The 26127-nt window shown below is 38.6% G+C and overlaps 1 protein-coding gene across 1 annotated transcript in view; it reads left to right on the top strand.

The window, feature by feature from the left end:
* LOC140305204 (ependymin-like) overlaps positions 1–26080 on the top strand; it is a 61285-nt gene extending 35205 nt beyond the window's left edge. The window contains exon 6 of the mRNA XM_072383954.1: positions 26015–26080. Within this exon, the coding sequence (XP_072240055.1) occupies positions 26015–26080 (66 nt within the window). The remainder of the gene's footprint in view (positions 1–26014) is intronic.
* Positions 26081–26127: the final 47 nt, after the last annotated feature.

Raw genomic sequence — 26127 nt, 5'->3', positions numbered from 1 at the left:
ATAGATGCAGCAATAGCATTTAATATATTTGGTAACCTTTTTAGCTAATTTCTCACCACTTAATGGTGCTATTAGTTCCATTTTGTGTAGTGATGCACTGAAGTACCTGGGAGCTTTTTGCCAAATAGCAATCAGCCATTACTGATGTCAGCACCAAAGGGGTAGGAAGACACAAAGGTTGATGGGTGAATGTATGATAATCATCATAAAGGCTCATTATAACAACATAATCAAGAGTGTGCTGAGGCAGCTTTCTAAATAAAGGCGAGAAAAATCAGATTTAGATCTGAAATTAGTGCAAAATGTCATGAAAAAAGTTGTTGGCTGTAGAACGAGAAAAAGCACTGAGTTGAAAGACTGTTTGCACGGGTAAAGAAAGATGCAGTTGTGCAAAAAAATTATTTATAATAATGTGATCGATTGCAAATAAAAAAGATAAGTAGAAGATAAGTAAAAGATAAGTCTGTAATGCCACTTAAGAATAAATATGTCACAAATTATTTTACAAGCTCCTGACAAACCAAAAGAAATATTGGTTTAGACATTAAGTGCCTCATCTATTTAAATAACAGAGAGCAAGTAGAACAGGTTCAGAAACCTAAAGCAAGTCCAGTGTGTGAGAGGTGTTGGCAGAAGAGGTGTTCTTAGAAGAGATTAGTCTTCAAGAGATTCTTGAAGGCAAAGAGGGATGCCCCTGCTCTGATAGCATTTTGGAGGCTTATTCCTCTGTCAATAAAACCACAAATGAGAACAGTCTGGACTCAGGCTGCCTTGTGCGCAGGGGTGGAATAACTAGAAAATGTTCCATAAAGAAACGCAGGGGTTGAAAAGGAACATACGAGTGTTTGATTGAGCTCAAATAACTGGGGGCTGACCCTGACATCATTCTGTGAGCAGCACTGATGACTTGAATTTGAGTCAGGCAAAGCATATGCAGCCAGAAGGGTGGCAGATACTGTTTTTGTTCATCAAACACCAGACGTGTCATCTTGTTATGGACCATGTAGATAGATAGATTATGCAGCACATCAAAACAAAATGATGTTTCACACATCCACTGCTCAGTATTTTATACATATTATAAACAATACAATTAGCTACTGATAAAACTGTTTATAAATAAGTTCAAATTGGACAAAAAAATTGCTACATTCTCACATTCTCTGGTTTAGGACCCTGATTGCTGTGGGAAAGCTCTTGTTCTGATGCATCTGTATCGTTTCTCTGACAACATGAATTACTATGCCATGAAAGAGATGTGTGGAGTCCTGCATGATGCCTCTGCACACTCAGCACTCTTTGTAGATGTCCTGCAGATGCTGCAGTGAGGCAAAAAAACATGTTTTTTTCAGCCGTTCTCACCATCCTGTTGATTTCATGTCTCCCCTCAGCTGTGCTTTGTCCGAACCAGGAAAATATATACTAAGTAAACACAGTCATGGCTTGGAAGGAGAGAAAGCAACTGATAAAAGAAAAACATCCAACAATTATTTAGCAAATGCCAAAAATAATTCAAACTTTCACTTTCATGCCATCGCACCTCCAGAACTGGCTCAGTACTAATAGATTGTAGCAGAAGAGAGATATGGAAAATTATTCATCATTATCTGTTTGCACAATTATGCTAATATGCAGAGAGGAGAATTATGTGTGAAAGCCATTAAAGAACGAGAACAAAACATCTTCAAAACGATCATCCTCCATATCTGCAGATACGGTCTATAATCTACATCCATCCCACGAGCAGAGTGGCAGCAGAGAGAAGCAGCCCACGTTTCTGCACTTTAACTGTTTAGAGGTGTGCCGTCACAAACAGGTGCAAGATTCTTGAATATGCATGACGCCACAAATTTGGAAGGAAGCATATTTTTTGGCAGATATATGAGTCACATGACATATGTCACATGCTGTTTTAGTTGTTAGGACGCCTTCAGTCTTTTATTATTAAATTTATTCAGGAGATGTTTCAATCGTTTTAGATTTCAAACTTCAGTGAATCTGATGGTTGTGGTCATGATTTTAAAGTATCATCACAACATTTCAACTTCTGCTCCATCTTTGTAGTAATATTCTGTTTAAAAGTACTGCACAGTGGTGAATGTGAACTACCTTATTTAAATAAAAACCAGGCTTCCATCTTTGTTTAATTAAGAGAGATGTTTCAATCGTTTTAGATTTCAAACTTCAGTGAATCTGATGGTTGTGGTCATGATTTTAAAGTATCATCACAACATTTCAACTTCTGCTCCATCTTTGTAGTAATATTCTGTTTAAAAGTACTGCACAGTGGTGAATGTGAACTACCTTATTTAAATAAAAACCAGGCTTCCATCTTTGTTTAATTAAGAGAGTCGCCTCTCTGTTTGAGAGAAAAATAGATACGCAAAGTGTCCTTCAACCTGTTTTCATCAGTGTTAATTTCTGCTGTTATTCAGGACCTTTTGGTGTCTCAGCGCGACAGACAAGGTGTTCTTCGGTGTTGGTGCCCCGATGGGCAGGCAGTGCCAAAATAAGATACTAAAAGCATTTTGGAGCCTTTACTTACTAACAGAAAAAAATCTACTTTTATGAGTTTAAAGAAAAGCTGGTGGAAAGTTACAGGATTCAGAACCTTGGAACATAAATTTGAGACAAATCTGGAGCATTGTGTCCTTGTTTACTGTCTTCTTTTTACTTTGTGTTCATTTTCAGCTGTTTGGTCAGATTTAGGCAACGCAGTTCCCCGATTGGGTTAAACCACTAAACTGAACTTTGTTTTAGGAAAGGATCACAGTTTGGTTTTAACATACCAGTAACAGGAATACAGCATGTTGAAAACTGATGCTTGAGGTTTCCCTGTGCAATGATGTTGCATGAAGAAGCCACCTGAATACAATGGAAGTATGTGATGCTTTTAAAGTGAGAATGCTCTGTGCCAGGTCTCAGTGAGGTCTCCAGCTTTTTACAGCTGCCTGGCGTCGTGTAATTTGATCATTGTTTTCCATTATCCAAGTCTGAAGCATGCTAACAACGGGTAAAAAATACATACAATACAATAAAAAGCACACAGTGCACAGACAGTCAAGAAAGCAGCCAGCAATTAGTAACAGTATTCTTTTTAGCGCACACCTTGAAATACAGGTTGACTTCTCGGGGACTCACTAAAATGACCAAAATATTATTGAAAGTAACTGGCATGCTGGTACTACTAATACAAAGCTTATTCTCATTGTCACTAAGATTGTATATTTTCCAAACCATCATTTTCTCTTTAATTTGAATTAATTATGAAATCAAAACTGTCCACAGGAGGTACCTTTTGTCGAACTTTCTCTTTCTTACAGAGAAACGTTTCAATGCTTTTGTCAAAGCTCCAGACAGATATCAGCTAAGTCCACTCACGTTTTCATACCCTTCACAATAACAACGACACAACATTATGTTGTTGAAGTAGCTCTCCTGTGATCTTCACCTCTGTGAGGTGCAGATCCTTTCTGACCACAACAAGCTCATAAAGCAGCGATCAGTCCATTTGGAGATCGGCAGAGCTGGCAGAGAGAGAACAGCCACCTGCAGATACAGGAGGAGTATTCATGCTTACTTTCTCCCTGGATTTATATACCTATTATGGGCATCTTTTTCCCCCTCACCCCACTTTTCACTGTCTCTGTGATCCCTCCACTCTAATGGTATGCTCCCTACCTCCCTTTCCTTCCCCTCCCCCCTGAGATTGATTTGAGGTGTTCAGGGAAAAAGCTTTTTTCTACAGACCTGTACTGACATGCACGGTGGTCACAGCAGGGTTCTCCACCAGCCCGATATAAAAGCCAAAGGGCTTTTACATCAGCAACAGGAAAACATTATATCAATACAACACAGCATTTTTAAATAAGTAAAACAAAGTAATATTATACATTTGTACTGAATAACTATGGTTATACTTAGTCATTCTTTCAAAGCTGGGGGCTCAGTGACTGAATTCAACAGATTTCACTGATGACAAGGTGCTGTAAAGCAAACGTAAAGGTTTTGCTCAAGACTCCCCAAGGAGCAGAGTGACTATTGTTTTGCTGCCACAACTTGACAGTTTTACATCTTTGTTTACTTTTTCTTAAGAGATAATTTCTTCTTGCAGAATACACTACAGAATCATTCTGCTCTTTTCTTTCTCAGAAAGTCGTGATCATAAAAAACAGACAAGTAAAAACATGTAGCATCTATTGTAATTTCATCCTGTGTTTGTGTTGCTATGGAAAGTAGTCTGATCCTGTCCCTTTGTATATATCCTGTATTGTCAATTTAATGTGCATGAATCTGTGAATCTGTACAAGCAACTCATAGTGTCAACATCAATGTGTTTTTCGCAAATCTATTGAAAAACCCTCTCAGTCACTTTATTTAAAAAATATGTAGAAGTTCTTTTATGACAGTGTTCAGGGGTTTTTGGGTATTCTGGGGCAGATTTCAGAATTTTTTCTTGCATTTCAAGTCAAACCTAATCAGACTGTATGGAAAGATGGAAGATGGAAAGTTTTTGGCATTGGGGAAAAAAACATTTTTAAAGATTGAATTGGCAATTCTAATACTGAGGTAATACAGCTGGATGTGTTTGAATCAGAGAGCAAATCTTAAAGAGGGGGGCTAAATCAAAGCGGGATGCATGCTGGTGGAAGTATGGGAAAAATGGTAAAGGATTCAGTTTTTCCCCCTTTAGCTATATTATAAATGCATAGCTCAAGGGGTTATCGAACCATGTGGCTGCTCACTTAGTCACTGAGTCAAATGGGACAGAGAAAAGAAAAACACGTAAAAAAAATAGTTGACAGACTTCCCTGTTCATACTCGAGGTGTCACCTGGATAAATACTGACAGCAGCAGACATAACTTGTTTAGCAGCAAAATGCGGCTGTTTTGGGTCAAATTAACAACACAGACTGCTGAAAAATGAAAACTTGTGATGGGAGCCAATATATCCAGATAAACTGAATTCACTTCCGAATTGTTCTTTTTTGTTCTTGATTTTGTTTCTTTTTCAACGAAGACATGTCAGGTCTGCCATTTTCACAACAAGAGCATAACACACCAAGTGACATTTTCTCCTTGGTTTTGCTAACTTTCCCTTTTACCTTTACATTTAATCAGTTTCAAGGAGAGCAGGTACAGCAGCTGTAAAGCCACAGCCAGCAAGTTGTCAGGATTGTTTTTTTTCCAATCTGCAGATTTAAAGAAGAAATCCTCAACCACTGTCACCAACCATAGAGCTGACTTTTTTTGCTCATGATATATTATGTAATGCACAAAAAACACTTTATGGATATAAAGGTTATCAAGGTCAAAAACTTGATTTTTAGTAGAAGAGGATGGAAAATAGCCTTGAATGCTTGTTCACTTTATGAGCATTTGGAGTTTTGAAAGAAAACCAGAAACAGAGGCTGGGAGTAGTGATGAAAGAAAGGAGGAAACGCCGCCAAAGTACAAAGACAGACATATCGACATAATTAAAAGGCAGCTGGATGCCTCCTCTATTGCTGTCTGCAATCCTCAGCAAGGCCATATTAGACATATTGAGCTCCACAGAGCCATCCATTTCTTCAATACAAACTAAACACTGGGGAATTATGAAACACTCATACTTGATGAAAAAACATCACGTGTTGTTGCAGCATTCACTGCGTGTTTAAATGAACAAATAAACATCTGGATGAGTTTATGACGAGCAGACTGCCTAGGAATTAGAGATGGCTTCTGAAAAACAGTTTGGGAAAAGGATTCCCTGATTTAATAACTACATCTGCTGTAAATGTTCAGCGATGTGCTTCCTTATGGTGAGCAAACTCATGTGTGCAGGGTGCAGATCCTGGTGAGAAATAAATTGCTATTATCTGTAAAGCTGCACTGATAAATCTCTCACTATCAAAGCAGATACAAACTCACAACAAATGACACAATAACAGTCCAAAATCAGTGCACTGTTTTGATTTGATTCCAAATAAATTATTCATCAGGCCAAACAAATCAAGTACTTTTGGACTTGGCAATGGATTTCTTTTCTTTTCTTTTTTTTTATTTAGATGTTCTTATGTACCTGTTGATTGGACACTGCGTTGTTGGACCAATCTGAAAATGCTCATTAGTTCAAAAAGCTTGAATATTATAAATATCATCATCACTGCCTTGTTCTTCTTTTCCTGGTGAAATAACACAATCAGTCTTATTTGTTTTCTGGAAGCTCTGACATCAGGTATGTTGTAAAGTGGGCGGTTCTGTTGAAAAGCGTCAGATGGATATTTCTACTTTCAGTGTTATGTTGTGGTGCTTTACATGTTTAACTGTCTGATATCCAGCATCATTTGTGCTCGTGTTCTTGTGTGCTTGTTATTGCCCAACATGTATCTGAGGGCAGTCCAGGTCAAATCCATCCAGCAATTTAAAATCTCAACAACTTCTGGTCACATCACGGTATTCTGACAATGTCTAAATTAGGTGTAAAATTATTTGTAGGTCAAGGTACTTGGAACCTCGTTCAATCTAACTTTTTATTATCCTTTGTTTTTGTTTTGTAGCTCCTTCATTTTATGTTTGTGTAAAAAAAACAAAAACAAAAAGTCAAAATCTACAGATTTGATGTTGTGTAGATTTGAATTTCTGCTCCAAAAATGACCAATGATTGCTCTTGGTAATAATCAATGCTTCGTTATCAACTTCAACAACTTAGCTGGTTTGATTTTTCCTAGTTGGATAAATAAGCCAGTGATGGTCAGTGTAGCAAGAACTACCTCAAAGGTAGTTTTGAGTATTTTGGTAGGTGTGTGTACTTCTGTGTATGTTTAAGGATGTCTGTGAATAGATTATGCTTATATGATAGATATACGGTCAAAACATTTTACAGGCATGGAGTTGGCTCCAAAAATTAAAGATAGGTATGGTCTGACCTTTGAATACTGTGTAGAGGGAACTTGAAGTAAGGAGGCAAAGAGACTTGTGTCAGCCTGCTGTCACGTTTTATGTTTTGACATTCTTATTTTCTCGTTCTTTGTTATGTTTTCATGTTCTCACCGTGTTTTCAGTTTCTGGTCATATTTTTTCCCCCGTCACCTAGTCTCACTCAAGTCACCTGTTTCTGTTTACAGGTGCATGCCATCACCAATCACCTCCCCACAGTATATAGTTTCCTGGTTTCCCTCGTTCATGGCAAAATCCTCACTTCACTTAAGTACATGTTTTGTCAAGTCAGGTTTTGCCGCGCAGTTAATCATAGTCTTGTTATTATTCATAGTCTTGTTTTGTTTTGTTTTTTTACTTATCCACAGTCTTGTTTCGCTTTTTTTTCATAAGTTAAGTATTTATGATAAGCGGCTCAGCTGCCCTGTTTTGGAATAAACCTCAGTTACCTTTTTGAAGTCTGCATCTGGGTCCTCCCTTCTACGCACCACAGTCCTGACACCTGCAAGTTACACCCCTGTCCAGCAATCTGTTTAAACCTATGGGATTGCAACTTCTTATAGAGGCATCTTCACCTGGTGAGTAAGCATAATACTTTTATTGTATTTGTAGGCAAACTAAGCATCTAATCCATTGTTTATGGATTATCATTTATGTGCCTGAATTTGTCATTTGGTCATTGCCATTTTCGACTTTAGAAAACAGAAACAGTGATTAAAAGATGCATCTGACTGAGGTTGAGGACATCATCACATACATTTGGTAAAAGTCACTACAGCCATTGTTACTTCCAGCAGTCATTCTTTAACTTTATTTATATTCTTTTACTTTATGTATGTCACTGAGAAACCCATTGACTATACCCACTGACTTTTAAAAAGCATCCTTTTGGAAGGTTAAAACCATGTTTGAGTATTTGAATTGAAATTGGTTAAAGGTTAGGGAAACAGTATGCTATCAGTGGCCCCACAGGGGTATAGAAACAAAAATGTTTGTTTTTGACCATCTGTGGACAGATGACCAACAATTTACAAAATCACAGAATTACTACAGTTTTGTAGTTGACATAAAAATAAAAAAAGCCCCATCTTTGCTCCTGCTGCTAGAGAGATCCTGTCACACTCTGGTCTCTGGTTAAGTGGATAATATATGACCTTAAGAAACTGAAAGTGAAACTGAAAGTGCAACCATTCAAATGGCTCATAAATTACTATCTCAAAAAAAGTAGATCACTGGCCTTAGATCATACCACTCTCTTTAATTCTTTTTTTAACCACAGATGTACTATTCAAAGGAAAAGCTCAAACCTTCCTCACTCCAAAAGAGATTTGTTGACACAATCATTTCAACAAACTGTAGGGAGTTAATGAAAAGGAAACATAACCCACAGGAGAAAGAGAAACAGCCCATGTATCTGATAAGAACAGCAATACACTGCAATATCCTCACATTGAAAGCAGTCATTTGCTGCTTTATGAATGTTCAAATGCAGTTTTAATACAGTATTTTGGAACTTTGTATTTTTTTAGCCACTAGATGGTAACATTGATGTTACTAAGTTTCTAAGTCGCTATGGTGACCTGTTCATAAAAGTTCCTTATTTACACATCCATCAAAAGAACATCACACTTTAAGAGGAGGTGTTGCTCTGAACATTTAACAAGGTTTTTTTCTCCTTTTTTTTGATTCGCACAAATCCTGCGAGAAATAACTTATCTTAGCTTCTTATAGCAGCCTCGTGCTCACCAGTGAGATGCTATTGTCTTTGACTTGGTGCTGGACAGTTGTCAAATTGTAGGTGTATCAGAGCATTTTCACTGAAAACAGTTGTTACTGCTTAAATGACAGTGAGAAAAGCACTTAGTAAAGTTGTGGATCAAAACAAACAGCTAAAAAAGGCTGAATGACTAAAGGGGCTTACATTTCTCTCTGCGGTGGCCAATCCGTGTGAAATCGATGTTATGCTCCAACAACCACTCATATACCATTTGAGCACAATGAATTATGGCACTGTCATCTTGGAATATAGCCATGTCGTCAGGGAAGAAAAACTTATCAAAACTTGGTCATTCAGTTAGTCAGCTGACCAGATTATTTTTATCTATTTTTTTTTTGTGCACGCACAGTTGCTAAATGTAGACCTGTCCAACCGAAGCAACCCCCGGATCATTTGCTTATTTAAATCCTAGTGGTGAGTACAACTTTACCATTGTCAAGAAGGATGAAATTAGGCTTAACTTCTGCTCTTTTGTGTTATTTTTATAGACGTACCTTTCACTCTGATGTACTTCTGTTACGCATCAGTGTGCGAAAGTAGAGCGATGGTGTGGGAAGTCAAAGTTAATTCACTCTGTAGACAAAGCATCCAATATCCACTGATTTAGTTTTAAGTGCAATGAGGTCAGCCAGCCATGGTTAATAATCATCCCATTGATAGCTTGATCAGTCACTTTGATGTGGTGCTTATCTAGCCTAAGGTGAATCTCTGTTTATGATGGATCCATTGTTGATAGGAAGTTAATGCTTTGTGTATGATGGCATTATTCATTTGGCAAATTCTGCTGAAAAAAATTCAGAGTATGTTCTTGCCAAAAGACACAACACATCAGGAGCTGATATTTATGGTGCTCTGTAAAGCTCTGAACTGTGATGGTCTTGACCTAACAGCCTCCAGGGAAAGCTGGCAGTGTTTTGCAGAAACGGTGCTGATTTTGTTTTAATGCTGAGTGTCATCCAGGGATTTTGAACTGTTCAGCTTCTGCCTACGCAGAGAATGCAGCTATGTTGATTTATGTTTGTTTGCTGTATTGGTTTTTAAAGAATTGCACAGACAGTCGTACACATCTCTGTTCAACTTTAAACCCTATGTTTTCTTTATTACTGTTCTCCACAGGGATTATTTTTGTGAGACATTCAAACCAAGATTTTCAGACCCTCCTGTGGAACATGCCGTCCCAGTTTTGAATAGCAGTGCAAGACAACAAGCACTATGGGAGTTATAAGGTGCATTGTGGCATATGATTGTATCTTTCAGTAGGCAATAAAATGTTGACAGCATCTATGTTGAATAAGGGAGCCAAACTGTTACCACATCTGTGTAGAATGTGTCGCTGTGAGCTGCAGACAAGAAGCCTGGACATGGCATTTGTGTGGCAAGAGACAAGTGACAGATGTGACTTGTGAATTGCAAATTGTAAACTGGCATTTGATGAAGATGGCCTTAGGAGGTAAATGTTCCACTCACAGCGAGAAAGCATGTTGGGATTCATATAAAACACCCATAAAACACTCAGCAGAAGGAGAGCCAGGCATACAGAGTGCATAATGAGCAGCAGATGAAGCCATGAGGCTAGCAAACGGTGGCAAAGCAGTAAACAGTATTCACATCAGCACAAATATCAGCAGGAAAAATGCAATAAAAGAAGCAGCAGAAGATGTCTACGAAAAGAAAAAACTAATACCTGAGAGGAAAAATGTTTGTTTATGACAGGCGGAGAGCAGCTGGAGCAAGCACGACTACAACACTGGGGAACAAACACAAAAGCAATGATGCATTAATCACAAATTACACTTGTTCATCATATGAAGCTGTTTACTCTATCACTGTTTACTGAGTCCTGGATTTCTGAATAAATAAATGTGGTGCATCAGTGTCAGGACTGTGATCATAACATTAAGGTGAAACAGTCATATTCATTCCCCAGTGAATCATACCGTTCTTCTCATGTAACCAAAATGAGTCACTAATTTTTAAGAGAAGACTTTTCCTGCCTCAACTCCTCTGTTGTTATAAGTTGCTTTCTCATAGACGTCTCTGGTCAGTTTTAAATCAGAGAAATGAACAGTTTCTTTAATTGAATCATTCCTTTAGGGTGTTGTTTGATAATTAATGCAGATTTTCCTCTCAACTATGAACAAAGCAGACTGCTCATTTCATCTAGTTTCCATGACTTCGGTAACTTAGTCTCCTCTTTTGAGTTCTTGCTTTCTAGCTAATTAATAACTCTGTGACTTAGATGCAAATACCATCTCTAGCTTGCCTTTTTCCATCTCTTTAAATGAAAATGCTGTAGAAGGTCTCAATTATGTAAATGAAACTAGCATTCATAATACCAAAAGACTGGAGCTAAAGCATTATGAATCATCCAGAAGACAATAAACATAAAGTAGAGGCAATGTTATTATGCTGTAGGTAATTTGTACAACTATTTGAGCAAGGAATTATATATAAAAACCTAATCTAAAGGGCAATGTTGAGTTTTCTTGCAAACAGGCAAAAATTATTTAAGTTCAGTGTTAATCAAATTAATGGGGCAGTTGAGCTGTCACTAGCTGAGCTGTGGTTTAACTCTCCTATACACCTAACCAACGTCAACAGCGGTGATAAAAGGGACCCCTGCAGGGGGAAAAGATTTACTTGAACACACCACAAAGACCATGCACAACTTTGCAAGAGGAGTCTTCATTCCAGATGGGGACTGTGGACTATTTCAAGTCTTCAACAAGGGAAACAAGGGAAACAAGAAGAATACTTGAGGTTTATTGTTGGTGAGCATTTTACTCTGTTGGTCACAAAAGATTAAATGAGGAAGGAGAGACAAAAATCTATTCTCTTTCCCTGACAGACCTGCCTCAACATTCTGAATAGACTTACAAGATCCAACAATGTACATGGTTTGTTCCACAAGAGAGAGAAAACATTCACTGATGCTTCAGACTCTCCAGGTTTAGGTGTATATGGACCTTAACCCTGTTCTACCACTTGGTAAATTTTCTTTGCTCTTTTTCTCAGTGCAAACATTAAGGGTTAAAGGTCCTTAAACAGTCACATGATGAAACATTCTGTGTCCCCAGGAGCTACATTTGGGATTTTGGGTTTCTGTGTCATATGCAGACACAGTTTGAAATCATAAAGGTCAGAATAATTAGCTAGTTAAACCATCACCCAGTCTCAACCTCAAAGAAGATTGATGATGGATGTGAAATCCAGAAGCTTGGCCTGCAAGTTACTGTTCTGTAATTGGGAATTGCTAGTTGTACAGAGCTAGGAAAACAGCCAGTTGAGATCATTATGTCTGCTGTGTGAGTCATGCAGAGTAAGTAAAAGCTTGAGTAGTTGAAAGGTAATGAGATCAAAGACCTAACACCTGACGCAGCAGCTCAGCTTCTTCTGCCCAAAACAAGAAGTATTTATCCATAAATCCATCCATTATCTATACCCGCTTAATCCAACTCAGGGTCGTGGGCGGCTGGAGCCTATCCCAGCTGTCATTGGGCAAGAGGCTGGATACATCCGAGACAGGTCGCCAGTCCATAACAGGGCCACACAGAGACATCGAGACAAACAACCCAACAAGTCTGGCCTCACTTAAATGAGGTATCAACACCAAACTCAGCCCCATTCTGAAGCTTTGCAGCCCTGTGCAATGACAGCTGCCATCGTAACCAAGCAGAGCAGAGACCAACTCCCTGTTGTCTTTGCATCACCTAATTGATGCAAATGTCAGTTGATACTGGTGTGGGTGCAAGCGATTAAAGGCAGTCATCATTTAGCAGGGCATGATTTTGATAAGGGTAATTAGACAGCAAGCTGCTGGAGAAAATCGATGGGCAAAGGAAGAGGCCGCCTCCCAGAAATGACCAGGACTGGGTCTGCCAGTGTCAAAGGAGTATGAGGAAGAAGAGGAGAGAGCATTATAATAAAGACTCATTGGGACAGAACAGAGGTGGAGACAGGTGAGCCCTGAGGAGTTATGACTCAGCAACAGTCATCGCCAGAAAATTCTTGATGTGATGTCTTTGAGTATTCGTCTCCATTCCTCTGACCATGTGTCTTTGTAGGTTTGTGTCACATGAGTGACATTGACGGCAAATAAAACTTCTCATGGTAATGAAATACTCCACATTTAACAAATGGCAGCTCCACAGCTCAGATTATATTAGGTTTAGCCACAAAACTCCTTTGCACAGTCCGTAAGTATCAGACACTTGAGCACCTTTGAATGTCTCCTCTGTGCCTTTAGGGAAACTTTACTCTCAGCTATGAGGAACTACTCTGGGGTGCATTAGGTGTACTCCTTCTGAAGATATGACCTCTGTCTGGAGAAATATCCACCATATGTGCTAATTTTGTTTAGGCACTGACATTTTCCTGGGATATTTAGAAATTCATGTTCAGATGCAATCGTTTCTGAAAAAAAGAAGCTGTTTTGTGACATACAGCAAAAAAATGTTAATGGAAAAATTGGATTTGTCTGAGATACTTTTTGTCATGTAATATACCAGTTAAGGTTAAAAAAAAAAAGGTTTTTGATTTATTTATTCATTTTTATTTTTTTATTTTTTCGGTTATTTTCAGACATCAGCAGACATCTGTTTCATCATGGGAAAAAAAGCTTGTCCTTGGCCTTTGGAGTCCATAAAATGGAATGGTAGGCATTCCTTAATGAAACCTCTTTTTGCTCTGTGATCAGACAATTTCTGCCCCTTCCAGTGGGTGATTTTATATGTTTTGATTTAAGAGACACAACAAACAAATATAAGAAGAAAATCAAAAACATATTTGGCAAAGGTTGATCATTTTCATTAAAGGGAATTTGAAGATAGTCCTTTCATATCTTAAATGATTGTTAAATTAGGTTACAGTAAATGTTTTTTTTGTTGTGCTGTTGTGGTTTAAATCTGGTCACCACTGTCAGCTAACAGCAGTGGGTGGCTTCCACCCACTTTCCAAAAACATGCATGTCAGGTCAGAGTGGGAGCGTGCATGGTTGTTTGTCTCATTTGTGTCCACCAGGCCCAGTGATTTAACAGTGACTTGTCCAGGGTGTACCCCACCTTTTGCCCAATGACAGCTGGGATCGGCTCCAGACCTTGGCTCTTCACAGAAATAATCCACAGTGTGTAGTAAGTCCAGTCAGGATGTACACATACAGTGTTGTAACAACCCCATTGTGAGGTTTTTAACTTGGCCCTTTAATCCAACGTGAATAAATCAGATTTTTTGAGCTGCTCATGGTCCCCCAGCAGGACTGACTTTAAAAAAAATCTGTGTAGTTTTACTTTATCTCATCATTCCTCATCACTGTAAGATGACAGCCAAAGTTCTGCAAACATTTGCATCCAAAGAGGAATAATTTCCTAGATGAAGGAAGAACTGTGAATGAGTTTATTGCCTCTTGGCTCATGCATTGTAGTAGTCCTGTTTTATTAAATTACAGAACATTTTCACCCAAATATAATGAAGAGAAACTCGATGAAATAACTGTCCAACTTGTTCTCAGCAACTGTTGTTTAAAATATGTTTCCATAGAAATCTCTGGATCTTCTCTCCTCAGAAGTCATATTATGCTGATTTTACATGAAATGTAACTTCATACACACCTCAAATCTGTTTAAAATAGTAGATTCAATAGTTGAATGATGCAAAAAGGTTTATTTTGACAGAAGTTCGTGAAAGTTAAAAATAATTTATTTTATTCACTTAACTTTACTCATTGTCATGGTGCTTTATTTACCCCCTGCTCCTGCGAGCAAAAGATAAGGCACTTCTGACCAAAGTCTAATGGATGTACACTCAGCAAGAAGCCATAAAAGCAAATCTGCAGCATCTAAACTAAACCATGTCACTACCATCAGCAAACAATGAATGTTCTCAGTTAATTTCCATTGTGATCATTTTATGTTTAAAACAAGAGATGAGGGAGGGGATGACTCATGAAAAGAGAACGCAGGGTTTTTTTTGTTTTTAGATCATCCTCACTCTGATACTCTTAGCCAGTTACTGAGGTTTCATCTATCTTTTCTGAAGGGATGTTCTTTTTTTCTTTTACTTTTGTTAAAACATGATGTACTTGGATTAATCTACAAAGGTTTCCTTGCTTGCATATGTGCTGTATAGTCGCAGACCAGAGTGGCCTTGCTGCCCCTGTCCAACACAAAACAAAGGTGGCCTGATTTATTAAATGACATCCTCTTTCACATCATCTTTTAGCATGTGGGCAGGGACGTGATTTGTTTAGAGATGGGAGAAGGATGCACTGTAAGAATAAGGCAAGCCATCAGAGCAAGTGTAATAATATGGACAACGCTCTTAACAGGATAAAGCATTTTCTCATTTCTCACAAAGAGTTGTTGACTTTGCTTCCAAATTTCCCTCATCCACACATGATCGAGTGTGTTCAGCATGAGCAAGTTGCATCTATGGAGGCCCTGGATTGGATTTGGGACCTTCATTTCTTATACAACAGGAGAACTCCAAAGCTTGTCTGGGGTTCATGTCTTTAGCATTGATGGTGGCACAAGGGGATCTCACATGATATTAAATTTTAATGGTGTAAAGATTGATGTCAATTAGATTAGAAAGAGGCTCTTTTGCTCAACGGACACTAAAGCCTGCTTTCTATTTTAGATCCCTGAAACACCACTAAATGCTATTCCAGTTCCATTGTCTGTGTAATGTCATCTAAATATCTGCAATTCAAAGATGAGCTGAGGATTTTAAAAGGATTTCAAGTATTTTACTTTTCAGATGATTTTTTTTCAGATGAGTCTTTTGCAGTTGGCCTGTTAACTACTCTGTGAGACTCTTTTTACTGGGCAGCTCTCAGGTTGACATGTACCTCCTATGCCTTTAAGCAGGTGTTCTTTGTCAAAATGGCTGTTGAAACAAAGGTTGAATAGTGCTATCATGTAATCAGTAAAGTAAAATCACACTACTGCTAGAAAATGGGTTGAAAACAAACCCCTAATACATCACAAGTGTTTAGTTGTCTGCTCTGAGTTCCAGAAAATGTGTAGAGAAGAAAATAAAAGGTTTTATTGTCACAAAGAAAATGTTTAACGATTTTGAAAAGCATTCTTAGTAATTCTTTTTTTTTTTTCCTGAGCTGTTAAGCAAAAGTTTTGCTGGTAAACAAAGAGCTTTGTTCAGGCAATTCAGTCTCTCCAGGAATTAAACTTTGCAGCTCTTTATTTCATTCTGTTTCATTTCGTTTCGCCAACGAAAGTTGGAATCGAGAAAAAAGGTAGCATATCCTTTACAAAAAAAGCAGCACCCTGTGCAAAGCTGTGGGAAGATAAGTTCCCTCTCACCTGTGAGTGATTCAGATGGTTTCATTTTGATTTTATGTATTTATCTTTTTACGTAACTTGTTTTATTAAAATCACCTCTGTACACTTTGGAAAGCTTAATTTGGAGGTGGTGTGGGGAGCAAACACTAACCATGAAAAATCACCCATTCAACAGGGTGAGTGAGACACAATGCATCATGTGGCAAACGGATATTGCAGAAGCCAAAGCATTACGTGATGAAAACATTTCTGCAAATTAGATATTTACTCATCTCTTAGAGAAAACATAAGAGAGCAGAGAGGCAGAGGCAGGTGGAATCAGGATTCACAGCACAGAGCACAAAGTGTTCAGTAATAATGTCTGAATACAGTCCTGACCTCAGGGTGTGGGTCACACTAAACACCTGTGCATTTGTTGCCTATAAAACACTATAACCATGACCAACAAATTACTGCTATTAATAAAATTGAAAAGCTACATATTGGCACACAAAGTTTGTACCAGTTCTCTGTCATATTCATACATTTTTCCATCATATCAAATGCTTATAGATGTAAATGTTTTGTGGTAGATTACGTTGAAATTTCAATGACAGTTGGTTGCAAAAGCATTCACTGTCTGCAGCAGTTTAGGCCAAAAGGTACTTAGTTTAAAACTCACGTTGCTTTTCTTGCATCTCAAATAAGTAAGCAGCCAGAGTTTGAAGTCTCATAGAGGAATGTTGGAAAACTTATATGTTGTGCCAGATGGTTCTGTGCAACAAACCACCTGGAAAGTTGTCATTGCAAAGTAGATGTGCTCCTTTCCCAACAGCTGAGGTGCAATCTGACCGGAGATGATGATGAGCGGCGAGGAAAGAGTATTTCTCTTGAAAAAGAGAGCATTAATCTGCTGATGTGTGTGTCAACCCAGCCAGGCCTCACAGAACAGCAAAAAAAAAATTCACAAAAAAGAAAACATCCCTGCTGAGCACAAAATCTGTATTGTTCCAGCAGAACAAGAGTAACGTCTCTTACCTGGACGTGTGGTTCATGTGTGCAACATGTTTTTTTGCCAAGCAGGAGGTCCTTGGCAGCGAGTAATCCAGAAAAATTCTGTTTTATGCAGTATGGTATTATGGTGTGTGTTAAATGCAAGCCGTGATGTCTTCCTAACCTTAAACATGGATTTTAATGCCTTTAAATATAACCAATTACATTGTAATACATGGTACTAACCAATTCGTTTTTTAATGAATAAAACAAAGACAAATCAGCAACTGAAAGCGCAACTAAACAGTGACTGAATCCTAAACTGACATTATATACACATTATATATATTATAGTCACCATAAAACATCAGTGTTTGGGGAAGGAGTTGAGCTCAGTTGCTCAGCTCGACGGTCGCTTGTCTGTCTCCATCCCCCAACCCTTCTGACCTCCAAATGCAGACTATGTGGCATGTTATAATTTGATGCATTAGTGATTTCCTGACAATTTCATAAAATGCTGCGACTCTCTCCTCCTCTGTGGAGTGATTTTCCTCTCTGATAGCACGTAGAAACAGAAATACTGTCTGTAGACTCAAACCAAAATTGATTTTTTTTATTTTTTTTAAATGTTTAATGTTTATTTTTTGTTGTTCTGTCACACTCAAATGAGCTACGCATCTACTGGAGCGATCAAGGTGTGTTGTGTCATTGAGTTTTAAAAGTAACGTTGCAGAGGAAGAATAGTGTTAGGAAAGAGCAGAAACTTCCAAAAGAGTCTCAACAGAAAGTTTGAAGAACTTGGGTTTGGATGAACCATCTATTACCATCGATCATAGAATAACCACAGCTGATTACATGAGTCGTTTATACACAGTTGATAAAACGAGGAAGGCTAGAAGGCCGAAAAGCGTTGATGTTTTTTAAAAGTTACTATGACTATGCTGTAAGAAAAAGGAAAAAATTATAGTTATTTTCAAAGGAGAGTCCTTTGGAGTTTTTTGTTATTCTAGTTTTAATCAATCCCATTCAAACATTTCTTAAAATCAAACTTTTGTTGAAACCTCTCAGGAGAGCATACTTTCAACATGACTTTGTTGTTGTTCTTTATTCAAATGTTTTTTTTATTGGAGTAAATACTGGAGAGACACACACCATGTGTAACACATCATGGAGAGCCAGCGACAGACAGCAGAGGTGAGATCCATCTAACCTGAGTGGATGAATTGATCTGTGTTTTTGTTTTTGTGACAGTTGTGTATCACCAACAACACCGTCTCACTTTTTTCAGCTGGTAGATTTTCTTATGATTAAAAAATAATTAGATTTTTTCACCATTGCTCTAATAATTCAAGAATAGCCAGTGGTCAATAAGACATATGCCTTACTTGTCAGGTCTCGTAGACACTTTTAGTTTTGAATCATGTCTTGTCTCGTCATTTCCTGTTTTATTTTGAAATATTAACTTCCCTCTCGTTTCAGGTATCTTGCCCTCCCTCCTGTGTCAAGTGTCTGATTGTCTGCACTGATTCCCAAAGTGTTTCCACCTGTTCCCCTTGGTTCCTCATGTGTTCAAATAGTCTGCGTCTCCCTCTGTCCTGTGCCAGTGTGTTGAATTAGTCTCAATGAGGGTTCCTCACTCTAGCCTTTCCACAGCGATCATAGTCTTGTTGTCCAAAGATCTTGTTTCGATGCGATCCCTCTTTCAGAGTGTATTTTTGTTGGTAAATGGTTCATAGTCATAGTTTAAGCTTGCACGATACTTGTAACAGCCTGCTTTGCTTTCCTCCCTTTGGAGTGATTCTCATATTTTTTCTATAACTTTCATAGTCTCTCTGTCAGTGGAGAAGGAATGTTTTTGTTTCCTGCTAAAGTTTTCATAGTCTCCGACATTGAGGAGAGCGTTGAGTTGTAATTTGATATAGCCTTTGTTTTGTCCTCCTGGAGTGGAGAGAGTTTTTGTTGAATAAGTTTTATAGTCACACTCCCTTCTCTATAGGTAATGCTCAATACTGTGTACAAGTATCTCAAAATGTAAATCCGTCATTAATCAGGCAGATTACACGGACAGCACACAAATTAACCGTTGGCCTTGACTCTCTTGCTTATTGTTAATGAGTAGATAAATGTCGCATGAAGACTCAATATAGCAGTTCAGTGAGAACCTAACCAGTTTCTTTATAGAGTCATGCCAGGGGTAATGTTATTCAGCAAAAAAGCACACTGTAGATCTTACTTAGAAGCAAAATACTTTTTGAAGGGAACCAGTTAAAGCCAGAGGCAAATAAGTATATTGAAGCTATTCCAAAAAAACTCTTTGTTCTTCCAAAACTTTTTTTCAAAGGCAATGTTGTTATCGTAATTTAGGTGAGGTAATAAATCAAATCTTGGATGGCCTGTGAAAACCTCAAACAATCAAGAAACACAAACAAGCAAACATTGAGTCAGAGATTCACTCCTCCACATCAATGCAAACATCCCTGCACACACAGACACATGTGATCAGACCAACATGCATTCAATAAAGCGCAAGCATACACAAGTCTACTGTTATTGCCTGTAATACTGTGGGACTCCTGTTCTTCGCTCGCTCATTCTTTGTTTTATGATGGTCAGATCTTTCTCAGAGTAAACATCGTAATCTCTTTCCAATCAAATATCACCACAGACCGTGTCCAGAGGAGCCCTTCACTCACTCAACAACTACCTTGTCCACCCAGTTTATTTTATTTTTGTTTGTCACATATTTCTTGTCACATCTGCCTCAACCAAAATGAAGTTAATCTTCTCCTCATTTTGTTGTTGGGTCATCGTTTCTAACCCTTCATTGTCTGAGTCACAGCTCTGGCTGTTCTTTCCACTGCAGCACATTTAACATTAATTGTTCTTGTGTGCTTGTGAATGTTCCTGTTTGTATTGCATCTCCCCAGCGTCCCATCAGGAGGATAAGTTCATCATCCCCTTGCAAAATAACAGTGTAATGGAAGTATGGATGCTGAGTCTTTGTAAGGTCCCTGAAATTGAATCCCCCTCTGGTGTAATTCCCGTCCACCAAATCAGAGCAGCAATTACCTGCCTGCTGCCTTACAAACACACAAGGCTATGTTTGTTTGTGTGTGTACTTTAAAAAGCTGCTGGCAGTTTGTCTCTTATCTCCAGGCAGCAGTTACATCCCTCCCGCCATGTGTCTGGCTTGTTGTTTTTATATTTCTGCTACAAGTTCCCACTTAGTCAAACAGTCACTGGGGAGGAAAGAGGTCACTAGATACAAGAGGAAGAAAAGGAGAAGGAACGAGGGAAAGGAAGGGGAGAGTAGGGGTTCGGTCCAATGGCCTTCTTGCTTAGAAAAGGTCCTAACAGAGTTAAATTACCCAGAAGTATCTAAGTGACAGCCAAAATAAGACCTATTAGGTGTCTCTAAATACTAAATAAAAACGCTAGTGTTTCTTTTATTATGTCCTTTTGCATAGGAAACATATTAATGTGATAAAATTGCATTGGATTAACTACCTAAAACACAATTCTGTAGAATATCTATTGAGGATCTGTAGTGTCAGTGTTGTAGTCCCACGTTCAAGTTTAGTATAAGTGTGGTTGGATTCTCATTGCAGCTAAGGAAAAGACAATAGGAGATTGTTTTTTTTTAAGTCTATTCAATCGTACCCTGGGAAAAAAGAGAATACAAGAGGGGAGAAGAAACGTATGAAAACAGTAAGGTTGAGAGTAAAGCAGAGAGAAGAGGCGAGGGAAGTGTCAAAAGGAAGTCAGAAGATAGATTAGAAAACAAAAGGAGAGGTGATGGAAAGCAGATCTTAAGTACTTGATATAAAAACGGTAGAGAGAAAAAACAGGAGAGGTTACGATAAATGGAAAGACGATTGAAGAGAGGAGAGAAAAAGGAAAAGTGAAGGAAATAAAACAGCGATAAATGTGAGGAGAGGAGGGAGTGTGGGGGTGTACATTTCCAGAATAAGCCTGGCTGTTTATCATTTAATCCCCTCAGGAAAGTTTGAAATCTTGTGAGAACTGACTACTGTGGAACCCTGGACAGACTCCATGTGGAGACAGACACGCACACACAGCACACACAAGCCACAGTAATAACTTAGCAGGACGCAAAGTATTCAGGACTGTAACACAGCAGCTTGCCACCTGCTCAAAGTCTATCTTGACAGCTGAGATATTGATTGAATTGAAGATGTTCAGTGACTGTTTTATAGAGGCATGAAGTTGTAAGAGATAGATTTTCCTTGCTGTCAGGATGTTAATGATGAATAATGATGACGGATAGCCAAAACGTAAACATCCGTTGCCGAGCTTGATCAACTTCTCAAGAAGTCAGAGTGTTTCTTATGCATTTGAAATATGAGGACATGCATTTTGAGCACATTCACATCTCTTAATTTTTGACTAATACCCAACAGTGGGCTGAGAACACTACTTTGATGTGTTTCTGTTTCTCCTGCATGTTATGGGAGTTTGATGTCTGTATTTCCCGCAGACAACTCCCCCACAGCCTGACTAATTCCCCCAGAAACAAACAAAAACTCAAAAAACGTGACGAGGGAAGAGTGCGTGATTGTGCCAGATGTCATCGTCCTACAAGCTCGGCTCCCCCCTCTTTGCCTCCTCCTCTCCCGGCTAGCCTGACTAGCTTTTTCATGCACAATCGAAAACCAAATGATTATCCCATCAGTATTCACAGCCAAGCCATCTCCCGGCTGCCGTCTACCTCTCTGCTGCCCATGTGTTAACACTTTTTCCTTCCTTCCCATTTTTTGCACTCTGAATCATTTCTTTATCTTTATTTATTTTTTTATTTAAAAAAGGAGTTTGAGACCGAATCTCTGTGTTGGACATTTTGGAGTTTCTTCAAAATATATCCACGTGGGATGTGAGGGGAAGAGAAAGATGGATGAGAGGTTAAAGGGGAGGTACAGTGTGGAGGATTCAGTGCGAGATCTGAAGTCTTCTGTGTTTCTGCCAAGATCAAAATGTTTTAAAATGCAAATCCTGTTGCTAAATTTACCACACACATGCACTGACAAATAGACAAACACACACCAACACACAGCACTGTATCGATTAACACTGCCTTGAGAAACTGAGAGGTAGTAATGTGGCTCCCTGTAGACTTACTAAGAGAGCAATTTTAAGGCTGACCTTTGGTGGGAAGGGACGCTATGAATTCATTGGCATACTTTAAAAGCCTTTCTGCTGGAGACGACCTGAGCACAGATCAGGGAGCAGAGGCTACGCAGAGGAAAATCACTCCAATATGGTTGTACCAATGTTTTTTTTAATAACACTGTGTGATAAAGGGACGTGTAAAAACAGCACACTCAGAGTAAGTGCTAGGATTTGGAACAACACCTTAATAACCTGTTATTTATTCAGTAAAATGCAGCTTAATGAACTGCAACACAGTCATGTTATCACTTTGTTTAACGGAACAGTGTTGACCTTAGTCCAGCCACCTCTTCTCTCCTGATCCAACAAAGTATACAGCACTATGCAGTCTTTAAGCACCCTTCTTTTCTACATATTTTTCTTCACAGGAGCCAAACTTTCTTGTAATCTTTCCTGTAAGTGGTTTTATGTTGTTTTGGGGTTTTTTTGACAGGCCACTTAACACTGACCTGCTTAGCTTATGAAATCGTTTGGTGCTTTGTTACTAGCAGCTGGTCGGAAAGATACATAATTTGTTCCCATTTCTCACTCCTGTTCCAATGAATAATATATTGTGGGTATGGAAAATTAATTATTGACAGAACGTGACTGATATGGCCTGAAGAGCTATTGGCCTGAAGAGCTTAGCATTTCACAGCATGCAAGCATTCACAGTGTCTTTAAAATTATGGGGAAAATGGACAAGTGAAGGATACAAGAAGAAGCGTCAGGTCTAAAAATCTATATACAGCATCTCAAAGTGATGTCTTGAAGAAATAGAAGAAAATTCAGCCAAAAAACTTGACAGAACACCCAGGAGATTGGTCTGGCCATACAGTTGATCCATCCACTGTTCTCAAAAGCCTCATTAGAAATTGTCTCCATGGCTGTCAGGAATGTCTTTCTGAAGGGAGGGAAACAAGGAGTAAAGGCTGAGGTATGCCAAATTACACAAGTGGGCTGAAAATCAGAAGCAACAGGTCTTATGGAGTGATGACCCCAGAGCCCAGACCTCAACATTCTTGAAGCAGTGTGAGATCATCTTGACAGAGAATGGAGCAAAAGGCAGCCAACATCCAAATAAGAGCTTTGAAATGTCCTTCAAAAAATAATTAATATTCCTGAAGACCACTTTAAGAAATTACAATAAAGCTTATCTAAGAGGGTTCAGGTGTGTTGAAGAACAAAGGTGATCATAGCCCAGTCTCCCGGAAAAAACAAGAAACAGTCATGTAATTTGAATGTACTGTTTTGTGTCCACAGACACAATTTTCACATATTTTTTAATGTGTGACTGAAAATGAATTTCATAAAACAGCATTTCATAAGATAGTCACATATTGACTGTTGCATCACATTAAACAGAAAAAAAAGTCTGTATTTGAAGGTCCGAGAGGCTGGACGATGGTGCTACACACCTGACTACCAAGTGGGAGGGTCAGATCGAGTCCTGTCTTGACCACTTGTGCCTTGAAGTACCTTTACTTCACAATGTTGTTTGTGAATTCAGTCGCTGTTTCGCACATAACCTCATAAACTGTGTACACTTAGTACAGAGTTTTCTGTTTTGTGACTGTGTCGGGTTTTTCCATTAGACTTGACTGGTATTTACTGTAGTTGTGTTTGTGTTTGGATATTTCAATAAATCCCTACGCCTGTTTTCCGTTTTCCTGGCAATAAATAAAGAAATGAGGGGGTACTCAAGACTTTTTCACATTAATGTATACAACAAACAATTTTTCTTGAGCAATTACATTTCAAAGCTCAAATATTTATAAGGTCACACTATCAGGGGGATAATAAACTCAATTTGTGACTAAGTGCTCTTTGGGAGAGGGCAAGTTGTAGGAGAGAATGAAGGAGTGTGTTTTATTCCTTAAGGAACAACTCCTGACGTGCACTGCCTTTGTGACAGTCAGTCATAGTAAGGAAGCACAGATTTTTCACAGCTTTGTTTTGCCACATTACAATGTGCAGCTGTTCTTGTAATGACTTCTTCAATTTTGCACAATGTCCCAGTGGTTCCAGACCCATATTCTCAGCTGCAGCAATGTTTAATGTACACACTTCTTGTTAGCTGCCCTCTGATTTGCTGAGAACGTTCCAGAGAGAATACCTGCGGTTTTCTTCCATTTGTGTTTGCCAGCCACATAACCCAATTCTCCCATAAATATGGGCTATCATGTCCATTTTCCATGCCTGGGCCTCAGACTAATTTACCAGTGGCATTGATATGAAAGATGAGCCTTTTGTCTCAGTGAAATAGGATTATTGTCATTGCTGGGAAGAGGCAGAATCACATCCGCTTTGAGAACAAAAAAAAAATTGTTACTCGAGAGGATGACAGTCTGAACACAGTTTGGGTAGGATGTAATATATATACAGGAATTGCAAAAGCTTGTACTGCAGAGGCTTCAAAGTCTGTTTATGCAAATAGAGCAGGTTTTAGCATATAGATGAGATGGACTTCCTGCCGAAGTGTACTCACTTCACTCTCTGTGAGTTTTCTCTCTACCACTTCTCTTAATTCATATAATAGATAACAGACACCTGCTGCTTGTGCATATTCAGCTCTGATCTGACAATGCAGTTTGTTTACGTAATATCAATTCACCCTGGGAGTTTACCTTGTACTTTTTGTCTCTCTCCCTGTTCCTGTCTTTCTATTTTCTCCTTCCTTTTCCACTCTCTCCTTATTACATTTCTTCTAACATTTCCTCCCATCTGTCTTCCAGGATACAAATAGGATCTATGTTCCGATAACACCCACATATTAGATAATCCAAATCATTTGGATTCATGTTCACTGGCACGCTCTTTCCAATTTTCCATGATACAGATGATTACCTACAATGTGTTTCTTTGTCTGTGATTTGTAAGCTTCCACTTCTGCTTTTAGTTTCACTGACAGATTAAAACTTCACATGAAATAACAATCTTTTAATTTATTCATAATTACCCAGATCTGACATGACAACTGTTGTGTTTGCTGGGTTTATCGTGTGCACCGTTGTGGAAGCATAACCTGAATGTTAGGTGGAGGAAATGCTAAGGGCCTGAGAACAGGTCAGTTGTGGAGATAATAACTTTATTTGTGATTACTTGTAATGATAAGTTAAACTGCTCCCGCAAGTGTTTGTTACAGAATTTGCATGATGTGATGTCTTACAGCTGACTGTCACTAAAATTGAGACTGAAGGTCAGATTCAGGTGCGTAGACCTGTGCAGAGAACATTGAAGCCTGTTTGATAAAAGTCAGAGCAGGAACGTAAGAGTAAAAAAAAAAAAAACACTTTGTCTTCTTCATGGTACATGTGGAGCTATTCGTGTGCTGCACTGATGTAAAATTGCCATGAATTGTCACCACTGCTTCTTCTTTGACGGTGCTTTTTCTTGTCTAGACTTAGGGTCTAAAGAAAAAAGGCTGTTGTTCTTTGTACAAAATCACAGGGCAAATTTGACCACTCTTTTTGGATGATGATAGGCATCCCGATATTCTGCTGCTGAGGAGTCACACTAACAATGCGCTCGTGCTTTGGCAACAAATCTTTTGAGTCATACAAGGCCTTTGGTGCCTTTAAAATGTACAGCCTTTGTCTGAACAACCCAGAGACTCATACAAAACATGAAAAGTAACTGAACAAAGTTGCTATGACAACTTTGTTTCCCCTCAACCTGTTTTTTGCTCTTTTGTTTTCATTTCTCCAGGATGTCATTTCTTACAGGCCATAACAGACTTTCTGTGTGCAGTTTGCATGTTCTCTATGTGTCTGTGTTGGTTTTCTGCGTGTCCTTCTTTGTCCAGTCCAAACACATGTTTGGTTAATTGGTCATTCTAAATTGGCTGTGACTGTGTTTCTGAGTGCTTGTCTCTCTTTGTTAGTACTCTGACCTGGACTTCAGACCTGTTAAGGATGAACCCCAGCATCTTGGCCATTGTCAGCTGTGATAGCCTCCAAACTCCAAGTGACCTTTCTTCCAATAACACAGGTATAG

Source organism: Leuresthes tenuis, unplaced genomic scaffold (assembly GCF_036924035.1).
Source record: "Leuresthes tenuis unplaced genomic scaffold, fLeuTen1.0.hap1 SCAF_4, whole genome shotgun sequence".
Taxonomy (NCBI): Eukaryota; Metazoa; Chordata; class Actinopteri; order Atheriniformes; family Atherinopsidae; genus Leuresthes; species Leuresthes tenuis.
The sequence above is the reverse complement of the archived record's forward strand: the minus strand, read 5'-3'. Positions and strand labels throughout refer to the sequence as shown.